Source organism: Montipora foliosa, chromosome 8, assembly GCF_036669935.1.
Source record: "Montipora foliosa isolate CH-2021 chromosome 8, ASM3666993v2, whole genome shotgun sequence".
NCBI classification, from domain to species: Eukaryota; Metazoa; Cnidaria; class Anthozoa; order Scleractinia; family Acroporidae; genus Montipora; species Montipora foliosa.
Window position 1 is genome coordinate 50459396 of NC_090876.1, and position 15000 is coordinate 50474395.

At 39.3% G+C, this 15000-nt stretch overlaps 1 protein-coding gene across 1 annotated transcript; it reads right to left on the reverse strand.

Moving 5' to 3' along the window:
• Positions 1–5754: 5754 nt before the first annotated feature.
• LOC138013307 (uncharacterized) lies at positions 5755–11447 on the reverse strand. Its single transcript, XM_068860346.1, has 3 exons — positions 11282–11447; positions 6987–7076; positions 5755–6425 (listed from the first exon to the last, which is right to left on the reverse strand). The coding sequence occupies exons 1-3, from the start codon at positions 11430–11432 to the stop codon at positions 6091–6093; spliced, it is 576 nt and encodes a 191-aa protein (XP_068716447.1). The 5' UTR covers positions 11433–11447; the 3' UTR covers positions 5755–6090.
• Positions 11448–15000: the final 3553 nt, after the last annotated feature.

The following is a 15000-nucleotide window of genomic DNA, read 5'->3' on the forward strand; positions in this document are numbered from 1 at the left end:
TTGGCAGTGTAAAAGGCAGCAATGAACACAGGGTTCATGATTTGATGGAACAGCACATAAGCACGTACGTGTCACAATGATATTCTATTTGTACCTAACCAAAATATATATAATTATATATATAGACATTAAGATTTTACGTTGTTACAGTCTCTGTAAAATAGGTTGACTGTAGACAAGGAATTCTCATCCAGTCTTCTTCGTCATTTCAAAAGGATAATATTAACGCCGGTAACGTTGAAAGCTTTTTCGCACAACTTTGGTCATACTATTAGCAAAAAATCATGCTTTAGCTAAAAAAATCAACAGCTCCAACAGACTGCTTACAAAAATTATAAAATTATTGTATATTTTGACAAAAAAATAAATCTCCGACGAACTGAAAGAGGGGGCCGCGCCCCCCTCGGCCCCCCCCCCCCCCCCTCCTAAATCCGCCCCTGGTTCATAAAGGAAAATGACGATAAATGAACGCGGATGAAAAGAAATTGGGTAGCAGAAGGTAAATGAACGTGAATGAAGGTATATTAAGGTAAATAAATGTTAATGAAGGTATATGAACGTCAATGAGGGCATATGAAGGTAAGTGAAGGTAGATGAAGGTAAATGAACATGAATAAAGGCAGATGAAAAGAAATTGGGTAGCAGAAGGTAAATGAACGTGAATGAAGGTATATTAAGGTAAATGAATGTTAATGAAGGTATATGAACGTGAATGAGGGCATATCAAGGTAACTGAAGGTAGATGAATGTGAATGAAGGAAGATGAAGGTAGATGAAGGAAGATGAAGGTAGATGAAGGTCACGAGATGAAGGTAGATGAACGTGAATAAAGGTAGATAAAGGCCGATGAAGGTAGATGGAGGTAGATGAAGGTAAATGAACGTGAATGACGGTAGAAGAACGTGAACAACGGTATATTATTGAACTAAGGAAAATGAATGTAACTGAAGGTAGATAAATGTGAATGCCGGTTGACGACCATGAATGAAGGTAGATGAAAGTAGATGAAGGTGAATGGAGGTGATTGAAGGCGAATCAAGGTAGATGTTGGAAAATGAAGGTGAATGTAGCTAGGTAGATAGATAGATATACCATTATTTAAACACGATAATGTTTAAAGCTATAAGATTATGGGGTCGTGTGTTTACAAATAAGATAAGATTCCCTTAATTTACATACTGTTATACGCCTAAACTAAAAATCCCTAGGGTGTAAGAGAGCTAAAACTAAATGACAATTACGATTTTATATGTAAGATACAATTAAGCTGAAGGTAAATAAACGTCAATGAAGGTATATTAAGGTAAATGAACGTGAATGAAGGAAAATGACGGTATAAATGAACGTGATTGAAGGTAGATGAAACTAAATGAATGTAGCTGAAGTAAATGAACGTGAATGAAGGTATATTAAGGTAAATGAATGTGAATGCAGGTTGATGAAGGTATATTAAGGTAAATGAACATGAATGAAGGTAAATGACGGTAAATGAATGTGATTGAAAGTAGATCAAGGTATATGAGGGTTAATGAATATGATTGAAGGTAGATGAAGGTATATGAGGGTTAGTGAATTATATTGAAGGTAAATGATGGTAAATGACCAGGAGTGAACGTATATTAACACAGATGACGATAAATTTTTATAAATGGAGGTAAATAGATATAGATGAAGGTAAATGTATATGGATGACTGAATTGTGGGAAACTGAATAATTTGGCGTGTCTTACGTAGTTGGGTATTCTTGGTGGGTACATGCATGAGGTCTTTCCCCAAAAGCTTCCGTTTGGCTTACCCTTTTTTAGGCCTAGGCTTAGCCAAATTTTGAGGGATTTGGCTTACTTTCTTCGTTTTCAAGTCTTAGGGTCTCAGCGGTTTTCTTGCACATAAACAAGTATCTGTTGTTCTCTTTAATGGTAAATTTGACAGGCTTCTCACCGTTCCAAGAGAGTTTGCGTCCACAATTCTACCTTTATTTCTCGAGAGTTTCAATAGACGAAACGAAATAAATATGACAGACCGAGTGCGAGCCGGACAATCTGCGAGCCAGCGAGCCATGCGACCCATTTCAAATAGCGCTGATAAACAGTTATTAAGTCTAAGTACCCATTTTAAAACGGTTAGCTTTCAATAACTGTGTGACTCGCATGTTACTAGTCATGGCTCGCTATGTTGGCTCGCATGACCCGCAGCCATGGCTTGCATGACTTGTCCTAATTATAACTCGACCGAGCTACTCACTCTACAGTATTTTATCTTTTATCCTGCCCTTACCATTCTGGAAACGAAACACTGCCGGGTTGTTTACTATTTAGAAAAAATGTCCGGAAATTCCGTTTGGTTCAGTATAAATGGCGCACGACTCTTTGGCTCGTTCCACTGGAAAATTTCCGGGAGCAGACGGGACGTCTGAAAAGGTAGTCCTGACATGGAGGGGAGTATGAAACGAAGTATGCCTCGTACAGGAACATCCATGGATCTCTACCCATGATTACGTACGTGTAATCAAATGGCGACGAGTGAAATTAGGAAATAATTTCACTTGCGTTTTGTCAAAATTCTAATAATTTCCCGAGCCTTTAGGCGAGGGAAATTATCAGAATTTTGACAAAACGCAAGTGAAATTATTTCCTAATTTCACGAGAAAACCATTTGATTACCTTTTAATGTCGTGGGTGACAAATTACGCTCACAACCGTAATTGTAAAATCGCTCGAGTACTTTATCCAACTGCTCGGGAAGAATCATCTCCAGGTTTTTCTCAAGGCTATTTTCGTCACACCACTTCTCAAAAACTCTCACCCAGTTAATTGTGCTCTTTCACGTATTTAAATTTTCTGCCGCTTCCTTTAATTTCGTAACTGGTCACTGTCTTAAATTGGCTCTGATCGAGATACAAGAGATGTTACCATGGCAATTTTGTAATTTCACATGTGAAATTATAAATTAACGCTGAAATTTCGCGTCTAAATTAAGGAGTAATTTGTCACCCATGATATTAACTGGGAAACATCATGGGGCATGTTGCCGATATCTACAAAGTGTCTGAAAAGGGCGATAAAACTCAAAAGCCCACTAAAGAGATCCTGAAATTGCCGTGCCTTATACGGAAGGGAAAGAAAACATACACTCTATAGTGCTTCAACGTATTCGCAAACAGAAAGAACGAACAAGTTCAAGAAACAGTACTGCAGTCCATTTGGTCTGCTTGTTATGTATGAGAATCTGAACCCTATTACAAAGATTCTTGAACTCCACTTCTTTCGCTTTTTTAAAAATTGTAAAATGGCTAAAATTGCAGGGAAAAGGTTCCATTTTACGTCTTTCATTCAGTAATTCGACCGGTTTTTGAAAAACCTCAAAGAAGAAAGAACGAAGCGCCACAGTCCGAAAGGACGGCTATTGTTATCGCTGCATTGTTTTCTTGAAACAAAGGAGAGTATGCATAATTAAGTAAGGACCTGTGTGGAAATCTTGCCGCAAAGAGTACTAGGCCATCCCCATTTTTTTTTTTCGTTTACCGTCGAATGCGTTTCCTGATATTGGGTCGGTCGGTCGCATTGAACAAAAAATCATGAACATTCTCGGAATCGTAGGCCTGGTAGCCCAGCATCACAGCTGTGGAGCCGGGAAAACAACAAGACGTGAACCCAAAATCAATATGGCGGAAACGTTGTTGGATGTTGTTGCAAAATTAAGACAGTGCGGGGAAAAAGGATCAACCACCGAAACTCCTATGTGACATGAAAATGGCTTTAAAATGTCGTTACCTAATTTTTTTTTTTTTTTGGAAAATGCCAAAAATTTGGGTCGGTCGGACGATGCTAAACGGAGAAAAAAAAGGCCTTATGGTATTTTTGAAACAAGCTTAATTAAACCCGACCTTCGTGGTTTTCTTTAAAAAATATGACCACCGGAGCGTGTGGAACCTTTCATTGTCAAAAAAACCTATAAGACGCTAACGGTTTGCGATTTACCATCTTTTAATCCCTTCAGCACTATTGCAGCAGTCTTATTGCAGCTTGGTAGATGTTGTTTGTGACTCAGAAAACGTGATCTGTTATACGCTCTGGGTGATATGGTGGCCCAGTCTCTGGTCCAATGCAAAACAGAAGAGGTTGAGTTAGACCATTGGTTCGACCACATTCTTGTTGTCTCTCGACATTTTGACTACTGAAAGAGACGTAGGTCTGGGATATCATCCAGTCAATATTCCTGACATGTTTACTGGATCGAATTTTGTGTTGTTAGTTATAAAAGAGAAACAGGTAGTTCCTAGTGCAAGATCAAAGTGGGGACAACTTAAGCACAGCTTGAGAAAGTTTAAATCAACTTTCAAATATATGACTTTCATATATATTTGTGCCTTCCGAAATTAAGTGGTTTGGGTGCAATGTACTTTTAATGTTGAATTACATTGAATGTCGCCTGAAGCCGGAGGGACTAGCAGTGCACAGTCAGAAGGTCGATCTACACCACAAGTGACCACAAAGAATGACACAAACAATAACACCTTAAAGCTATCGTACTTTTAATGTTTTAGGCGGCAATTTAATTAATATCCCAATCAAAAATCAACAGAAGAAAGTTAGCCTGTGCACAGCCCCCCGCTCTCCGAAGAAAAATCGGAAAGGAGCGTCTGTGATTTACCGTTGGTTATCGTGGTCCGGAATAAATATGCATACATTATTGAATGATCTACGCTGACCAAAATTTACGTGGCTCATATTTCTTTGGAGCTAAATTTCCATGATGGTGGTCAATAAGGTAGATTCCAAACATGATAGAAGAGCGTCTCCGATAGTTTTAAGATTCCTTGGCTTTATAGCATAGAAGCACTCTTAAAAAGAAAGGATACATTCGTTGTTTCAATGATGTAATGATCGAAGGGTAATAACCAATCAAATCATTTTCCACACATTTCAGGAAAAATCACATGGTATTGAACACGATTACCAAAGGTAAATCACAGACGCTCCTTTCCAATTTTTTTTCGGAGAGCGAATGTAAATTATGATCTTAAAAACAACGACTCGAGAAACGTTTTGAGTCGACGTCGTTCGAAGTTGAGTGATTTCTCCATAGGAAAGGAAAGGAACTTTATTTAAGTGTCTAATCTTCTAGCGCCGTAGAGCACTAATCGGGGACACTGTAAATTGAAATTAACAACGCAAATCAAATCAAATTTTGGTTTTTGAGGAGAGGGGAAACCGGAGTACCCGGAGAAAACCTCTCGGTGCAGAGTAGAGAACCAACAAACTCAACCAATATGACGCCGAGTCTGGGAATCGAACCCGGGCCACATTGGTGGAAGGCGAGTGTTCTCACCACTGCGCCATCCCTGCACCCCCTGCTTCCATAAACTATATAAGACAGTGTTCCATATGCTCTAGACTTCCTATCTATCAGGTGTTTTTTCAAATGGTACTTTAAAAACCCTCTCGTTTATCTACCGCAAAATGTACCCTGAGCCGATGAAATAACGTGCGTGATTAGTATCGGTACAGGCATCAATGGGGTAAGATTAGCCCATTATATCTCTTAAGCAAGCACCGTGACATATCTTTTTTATTGTAGTTTTCAGAGCAGGGATTAGTAGGGAACATTCAGGGAAGGTTTCAAGAAAATCGTTTGACAACTTTATTTTCTGAGGAATCACCTTAAGGTCACTTACGTAGAACAAATGATCATTATTGGAAAATAAGGACCCCCCATTCCACCTCAGTGATCACTAAAATGACAGACTGTTTCACCTCAGATACTAGTGCTTTTTTATTTCAATGAAAATGCACTTGATTATTCAAAATATAACCTGTAGATAACAGTGAAGAACAGCATTAACCCAAGGCAAAAGAAAAATTGGCAATGATGCATCCGGATCTTAATGGGCCAGGGGCCTGTTTCTCGAACGTCCTGATAACTTGTCAGGCCCAAAAAGCCATGTGCTTAAAACAGCTTGAAACAGCGAAAACGACTTTCCCTTTGAAAACTATTATGACTAAAATAGCTGACAGATTTTTGAAACCAAAAAAACACACTCAATCGTGATGAATTTTGTGATCGACTGGCTGATCGACTTTCTTGTGGCCTTTAAGGGGCGTCAGAGTAGTAACCCCACACAGAAACGCATATTTCCTCACCAGACCCCGAATCTTCAGAGAGGAGGAATTCCTGATCAACAGTAACTTCCAAAGGATCATAATCGAATCGAAAATCAAAGTGAATATTATCAGAAGTGGTGTACTCGGGGGTCACGGGCCCTTTTTCGTCATCAAGCTTGAGATCTTTGGTCTCCCCAACCGGGAGTGATGGTTCATAATCCACCCTCAAAGTTACGAGTCCTCCTGCTTGCTTGATTTTAAAGGATCCGGACGGGTTATCTTTGGAGCCGAAACACACGTCGCGGGCAATCTCAGTCGCGGGGACTGCACAAAGAAACAAAAATAATATTATTAAACTCGCTAAGGGTTCGGAAATAAAGCAAATAGGAGTAGCCGGACCTACTGTGGGAGTAGTAAAATTCTTCAAAAAAGAAAAGGAATGACACTCGGCACTCAATCATTGACGCTATGGTATCATTGTCCATAATAAGTGTGTAAACATGCAGCGATGCACGCAAAACTGTTGCCGAGAAACCCTGGCTCACTCCATCCGATACGACTACAAACGCAATTAGACTAAATCGCATGCAAGTAAATCAGTAATTAACACACTATTTGATCATAAGTTAAGCTTAAAAATGGGAAAACGGCTTACACCTGCCTGTTTTACATGGTTGACGTGTAGGATAAACGGTGTTTGATAAACGGTTGAACAGCCTAAAAGAACCATTTTTAAAATATAATATACAGAACGTATACAGAAGGAGGTAGAACCTAACGGCTATTTTGTAAGGACTCCGGCGGTGTGATGATTTGTGATTTGTTGTTGTTGTTGTGTTTTGTTATTTTTTTTTTTTTGTAGAAATTCAAAACCTTTTCACTTACTGTTTCGTTCCACGAACTCTCTGATAGCCTCTGGTTTTTCATGTCCCAGTAGAAACATCCTCTTCCTTGCGTAGCCCCCATAATGATACCCTGTAGGCAAGGCCAAAGAGTTAATAGTTAGGGATTGACGTCACATCAGGATTCATAAAGCGAGTAGAGGAATACTGTAACATTCCTCGGGCTTAAACAAAATCGTAACTCGTTTTGGAAAACTAAGAATAAGTGTCTTTTTTGAAGAACGAACACAAAGCAACAACGTGAATGCAGGAAACGGAGACTTTCTTAATAACCAGACAAATTACAGAAAGATCTGCTCGAATAGTAGCCAGCCTGAGGGTGTGCAAACCATTCATCTGTGGATACAAGCTCGTCAAATCTCTACTCGCGTACGTGATGAGCGCCTTGATTCGGAGAAGGCCTCTCATGTGCACAAATATCTCGCGTCATCAAAAGCTTGTCGAGACTCTTGTTCCACTGAATGTTTCACAGCCTTAGACTCAGCCACCTTGCGTTTTAATATTAAAATGAAAGAAGCTTTTCACAACTGCCTGAAAAATAGACCAAACCAACTCTTAACCGACAGCTACAACATGCTGTCCTATCTCTTTCAGTTTATTCAGTTTCAAATCAAATTGCAACGAACTTTTTTATTTAAAAGCCTAGTCGAGGTAAGTATGTAAGTATCTTAGCTCACCATTTACTTTGTCTTTGCTCTGCATTTTCTTATGTTAATGATGTTTTTCTCATGCTAATTAGTCAGTAGGAATTTAATTAAGACAAGCAGTGAGGTTTCTATCAGAGCAAGGTTAACTCTAGCCTCACTTTCATTCAAAGGCCAGGTAACTAAGCATACAACTGTAAAGTAGTCTATCGGGTATGTTTACGATTTCGCAAGACAGCGAGGCAGACCTTTGAGGCAAACTATTAATCAGTCCATCACGCTTCACAAATTTAACAACATTATATATAACGCTAAAGAATATTTGAAATTGGCCAGGCCAAACGCCTTCTTTAATGTTACACCAATCATACAGAAAATGAACTTCCCTAACAACCACCCTCTGTGTTTGATTAAAAGACATCAAACCAATTTCACAAATAGGGTGCCCTCCAGTCCAAGACTACCTAACTTGGCTAACAGACCACAATGTTAGACTCTATCAAAGGCCTTAGACATATAAAGAAAAGCTACTCTTATTACATAACCCTTCTCTAGGGCTTCATCAGTAAATTACCCAAGAGATACAAAGATACTACGAAAAAACCGTCCTTTCACAAATTTTAGGTAAGCATTGTAAAAGAGAGATAAGATCATAAGTTTTGAATTGTTGATCTCACCAGGGCAGGACAATTAGTTAAGTCAGTAAACCGGCACTGAGCAAAGTATAACAACCTAAGCCATCCAAAGCAAGTGTGACTTCGTGACTGAATTCTTGTGGTTTCACCATGTCGCTTCTAATTGGTTACTGCGCTGGATTAATTCTCAGTTATTCATTTACCTTTCATGGGTATTTGGGTAGTGCTGTACTCCAAAAGGGCTCTTAAGGTTATCGCTCGGAGAATCAATTTTTCACTGTTTGAAAAATTGCCAAGTGGCACCAACTTTATATTTTAGAATGTGTATCTCAGTGGTTGTGAAACTGTTTTGGGCCGACAAGCTAACAAAACAAGATCCATTGACCTTTTAGGAGTGTTTTCGAAAATTTCCCATGGCTAATGCACAGGGACCTTAATAACCTTTATATTCCACCGGTTTGATTCGGCCAAAGATAAAATGCCGATATGCCCGTTTCTATATAGACCCCGGCACCGAGAGTCACCGTTTCACTTTTCCCAAAACCAGTTACGATTTGTTTAAGTCCGAGAAATTTTACATTATTTCTCTCCCCGCTTTGTGAAACCTGGGGCCCGTTTCTCGAAAGTTCCGAAACTTTACGGGCCATTTTCGGGTGTCACAATTCCCTTAGTATCTCGGCAAAACGGAGAGGATTTAATTCATCAAACTTCACGGTTGTTTTTCTTTTTGTCAAATCATGTTAAAAGATCGGCTTTCCAAAACAAACGGTTTCTAGTGTCGCAAATGGCTTTTCGGGCCCGAAAAGTTATCAGGACTTTCGAGAAACGGGCCTCTGATGTGGCGGTAACTCCTCACTGTTAACTGTTTGTGGGCTATTCAGGGGAGAGGACATTTCTGCCGAAACATGAAAACCCAGGCACTGTCATGGAAATTGTGGAACGACACAGTAAGTAAAAGGTTTTTGAACTCCTACATTACGACAAAAAAGCTGAGTCACAAAACTCATCATGTCGCCAGAGTTATTACAAAATCTCCGTCAGCTACAACCTCCTTCTATATACCTTCGTTTCCCATGCACACTGCTATCATGTAAAACAGGTGTAAGCCGTTTTCCCATTTTTAAGCTTAACTTATGATACGTAATGTGTTAATCATTCACTTACTCACTTGCGATTGCGTTTGCCAGCGCGTCGCAAGTGTGAACCAGGCTGTAACAGCATAACATGTATCGCTCTTTACACTCCGGTATTATGGACAATGATACCTTAGTATAGATGATTAAGTTTGAGCAATTTTCCTACTCCTGCATGGCGCAGGCCGGCTGCTCGTATTTGCTTTATTTCCGACAATGAATAGGAATTTTAGCGAACTTAATTTTTGTTGTTGTTTCTTTGTGCAGTCCCCTCGACGGAAATTGACCGCAAAGTGTGTTTTGGTTCCAAACATAACCCGTTCGGATCCTTTGAAATCAAGCGGTTAGGAAGACTCTCAATTTTGAGGGTGGATTATGAACCACCACTCCCTGCTGGGGAGACCAAAGATCTCAAGCTTGCTGACCAAAACGACGATCCGGTGACTCAAGAGGGCACCACTTCTGATAATGTTCACTTTGACTTTCGATTCGATTCTAGACCTTATGGAGTGGAACCTGGTCAGACATTTAGCATCTCTGAAAAGTCAGGGTCTGGTAACAAAATCTGCGTTTCTGTGTGGAGTTATTATTCCCCCCTTAAGGGATAGTCACTTTGGCCGATTTTTAATTTTCATAAAATTACATAGATTTCTTTTGTTAAAAGTATCTTATAAGGTAGAGAACGCAAAAATATGGGTCCAGTAAAATAAGTGAATAAAGTCGCTGGTTTATTAATTAAGCATTTTAATATTTTGCATTTTACTTGTGTTTTGGCTCTGATCGATCACAAAATTCATCCCGATTAAGTGTGTTTTTTTGTTTCAAAAATCTGTCAGCTATTTTAGCCATAATAGTTTTTGACCTGAATCTTAAAGTAGAAAAGGCAAAAAGTTAACTCATGTATGGGTCAAGTAAAAAAGTGAATAAAGTCGCTGGTTTATTGAGCATTTGGACATTTTGCATTTTACTTGTGACTTTTCTCTGCATGATCCCATGAGGATCACATAACCCTCCCTCAGTGCACTTTTGTCATCGACCTAAAAAGCTGCTGACGACGTCTTGGACTTAATAATTTACGTAACAGGGGAGAGTGTAGGCTGGAAAAATATAAAACGGCAATGGGGAACATTAGTCACAGGGGAGTGGGTTCCTCTCAGGCTTGATAACTGTAGAATTAAGTAGTCCTCTAAGAGCATCAGTTAATGACGTGGAACAGATTGTCATTTTAGTGGTGACTGAGGTGGAATAGGAGGCATTATTTTGCAATAATGATCATTTCTTCCACATCAGTGACCTTATATTTATGACCTCGTCTTCCGACTGTGTGATGAGAGCAATTTCGGGGCGAAAAGATTCTAATTGAACAGCCTTTTACTGTCTTACAACACTTCTTACATTTACCAGACATTTGACGATTGCAAACTTTCTTCTGCTGGTTGTTGATTGCAATCTTTAAAGTTTCACTTGAAACAGTCAAAGGACGATAATATTAAGGTATTAACGTTTGGTTCATTATGTGGTCACTTGTGGTGTAGATAGCGACTGCGTACCGCAAGTCTTCTTCAGGCGACATTCAAAGTAAATTACACCCAAACCACTTCATTTTCAAAAATGCAAACATAGACGAAAGTCATAATATTTGAGCTGCGGAAATGTTAATTTTTGAATAGGCTAATTAGCAAGTTAAACTTTCTCAAGCTTCACTTAAAGTTGTACCCACTTTGATCGATCTTGCATGATTATTTTAGCCGGAAACTATCACTTGTTATTCATCTGTTTCCCTTAATAACTAACTAATTAAGTTAACCACACACAATCGGTCCAGTATACACCTCAGAGATATTGACTGTATCATCCCGCACCTACCTCTCTTCGAACAAAAGCAAATCAACTGAGAGCGAAAAAAGAATATGGTGGAACCAATGGTCCAACTCAACCTCTTCTGTTTTGCATCGAACCACCGTCTGGGCCCGCAAATCACCCAGAACGTATAACATATCACGTTTTCTAAAATCATTGGACCTAATTGCTCACAAACAACATCTACCAAGCTGGTTGATGGCGGCTAAACACATGAAACTAAAAATCCCTTAAGAAAATGAGAAAATGTATCCATGCTAACTAAAAAAAGGAAAGGTATGTAAACGCTGTTGTTCTGTTCTGTCGTTTCGTTGTTTCATTGTTTCATTGGCCCTGAAAAGCCCCTATGGGGAGCGGTCAATTAAGTATGTATTGTATTATTGTATTGTATTATCCTGAAGAGATGGAAAATAATGTTTTTACGCTAAGTAAACCGCAACCCGTCAGCGATTTATAGCTTTCGTTGTTCTATAACAATGAAAGGTTTTACGACTGAGCTCCGTCATTATTTTAAAAAAAGCCCCTGAGGTCCGGCATTATCCCGCTATATTAAGTCCCTTATCGTCGCCCAAATGTTCATGAATGGGAATTAAACCTCGATTATGTGCTTCTTTTTCGTGGATTGTAATTAATAAAGATGTGGATACGGACAGAGCCATGAAAACGACATTCGCACCAAATGAAGAAATTATTTCCCTGTTCCGCGCCCTGCATGAGGGTTTATCAAAGACACAAAGTCGTCGAACAAATGGCCGGCTTAACCGTGGCCCATATCGCTTCTGATTTGTCTGATTAGTCTCCCGAGAGACTAATTGCACTCTATTTTGAGCTTCTTCGCTACAGAAAAAACACTACTTAATCTCGTTTAGCTTGATCCAGCGTAGGACAGCCAATGGCTCAAGTTGGAAAACCTCGGAACGCAATACGATTTTACTTCACTGAACGAACTTTCTGGCATTCCGAGAGAGTTGTCGTCGTGTCTAACAAACGAAAAGGTGGGAGAAAGACACTGTAGAGGTTCTAAGAGTGGACTCATGCTAATTACTGCCGGCGGAGTAAACAGACCGTAAAAAGGAAGTTAAGGCGTTCTGGAAGTTTACAACTTGTTTCCCAACGGCGATTTTTGCCGCTGCAACCTCCCGGGAAAAGTATCACGCAATTTTTCCCGCTAGTGTCGATGCCGTCACAAAATTGCGACTCAAGTAAAAATCCGTTTTTGTTGGCCCATAGTTCTATGCGCGAACGGACTCGAATGAGCAGGTGACGCATGTGTAAATGCTGATTTTGTAACCCCCTCATTTTTCCTGATTTTGTAACTTCACTCGTTTATATCTCTGCTTCCGGAAGGTGAATTGTGTTCATTTTTATAGGGTCTTGAGAACAGCAGATGAGAATTAACTTGAAGAAATAAAACACATTAAAATTGTTTTTACAAGACATTTTTCGACATACTTATGCATTTGCATTCGGTTGTGAATTAGATGTACACTTTGAATTTAAACTTATTTATAAGAAAAATACAATAGTTAAATTGATATATTATTCGCATACTTACAAAAACAGAGTAAATGGATTAGCTAAGATACTTAGATACTTATCGTGTCTAAGCCCTTAAAAGTTCTTTGTAATTCATCAAGTTAACAATACATGGTTCTATTAAGGAGTAGTCACTTTCGCCGATTCTTAATTTTCATAAAGTTACACAGTTCGTTAAATTATAACGAGTGGTTCTCGAGAAATCGGTGTATTTCCGAGAAAGCTATTCCGCATTCAATCGCAATTTTTTAACTTACTACGCATGCGCTTCATTTAGCTGGGTTCTTTCGATAACAAAGAAAAATCTGCGAATTGCGGAGTTCTTTGCATCGTTACCTTTTCTAACATACATTTTCATAAAAGAATAAAACCATCAAAACACTTTGTTCAATTTTGAGGAAAAATAGTATAGATAGCGGAAGCATGGAGCAAATAAAATGATTGCTGTATTGAAGCCATGTTTATATTTGTGCAATCCTTGCGCGCGCGCTGCATTGCGTTAGCAAGAGCGCGCGCGAAAACTGTGTTCGGCCACCTTGTGTTCCTTGTGTAGGCAAACGATAAATAGGGAGCTTAAGCACGCGCGTTTTTGAGACGCGGACGGGAACCGGAAGAGAACATTTCGCGTGCCAGGACAGTGGTGTCTCCTAGATTTTTATACTAATCATCTCTAATGGAGAAAAGATACTTAGCACTATAAATGTGGTTGAGTGAAGACAAGTTGAAAGGGAAAACGGGTCACTTCCGGTTGCCGTCCGCGTCTCAAAATCGCGCGTGCTTAAGCTCCCTTTATCTTTGCAACTCTATTGTTTTAAGGGCCCTTATGACGTCATATCGGTTTCCATGGCAACACGCCAGGTCCACAAAAAGGCCCTCTAAATTTCAGTTTTTGAAAATTACCTGAAAAACTAAGTCGATGACCTACCCTTTTTATTTCTTTTTGTTGGAAATCTCCCTAAATTCTTTAACTTAGAGAGTGACAATAAGTTATCAAGTAGAATTTAAGATACATCAAAAAAGGGCGTTTTATAGTTTACTGAAAATTGTACCGGATAACTTTCCCCCAAACTTTTTTATTTGAAGTGCCATCGTGAATGGTACGTGCATGCAAAAAATCAAGATAGGTCATCGCGCAAAATTTCGAGATACAGACAATTTTTTTCCGCATGTTTTATTTCCGGTTCGCGCGATTTTACGCCCTATTTTCACTTCCGGTGTGTTGCTCGCGCTGCTTTTGAGCCTCCTCAAGGAGGCTGCGCGCGTGCGCGTAACCTAAACACGCTATAACTAAGAGACACGCGTCAGCTGAATGAATCAAATAAATCTTGCGGAAAAAAATTGTCTGTATCTCGAAATTTTGCTCGGTGACCTATCTTGATTGTTTGCATGCACGTATCATTCACGCAAACGAGCCGAGGGGAGAATGGGGAGAGACCCATTCTATCCTCGCTTGCGCAGTCTAGACAAATGCGCACGGAAAGAACGGGAAATTGTCTTTTTCGTCTAAGTGCTTTGGCATCGAATAAACGAGTTTTCCCAGAGAAACTAAATATCTTGAGCAAGAGCCGATACAACGGAGATTTGATTTTAGTGGTGTACTATATTTCGGCTGGCCAAACCAGCCTTCTTAAGGTAAAATGAGAGTTCACATTGGATTCCCACAGAATCTGTCGAAGGTTTGAACAAATTTGGCTTCAGAGCGAGTAAAAAGCTCAACTTTTTTTCAAACAGAGTATCATTACACTCAGTATGTGTTATGTACATGTCAGATAAGGCTGCAAAAAAACAAAAAAAAGATTCTAAAAGGCCTCAAATATGGGCAAAAAAAAAAGGAAAATGCAATCCAAAGGAGAAAGCCTTGTGGTCAACTTGAATCTACCACACATGAATCTTCTCGGAAAGGGTTCTTCAGAATTACAAGAATGTTATTAATAGTAAATGAACTGCTCGTCAAGTTCGCTTATCCTCTTCTCTTCTTCCTATATTAAAAGGTAAGATAACGCTAACACAGTTGTTTTGTCTAAAAAGCACTTTATTCCATATTAGTTCGTTTGCACACGAACCTGATGGAAGTGGATATTTCCAAAAAGAAATAACGGAATTTCGAAAAGTTTCATGCCGTGAAATAGGTCCATTTTTAAGATGGAGAGAATTGTGACACCCAAATTCTCCCAAAAACTTTAAAGCTT

Bases quoted from the DNA above. Each gene is read 5' to 3' on its own strand.
- LOC138013307 (XM_068860346.1), bottom strand. From the start codon at position 11,432: ATGATTTTAGAAAACGTGATATGTTATACGTTCTGGGTGATTTGCGGG. The intron at 7,077-11,281 runs GTAGGTGCGGGA...CCTTGCCTACAG, and splicing joins TTGCTTTTGTTCGAAGAGAG to GGTATCATTATGGGGGCTAC. The intron at 6,426-6,986 runs GTAAGTGAAAAG...TTCTTTGTGCAG, and splicing joins AGAGTTCGTGGAACGAAACA to TCCCCGCGACTGAGATTGCC.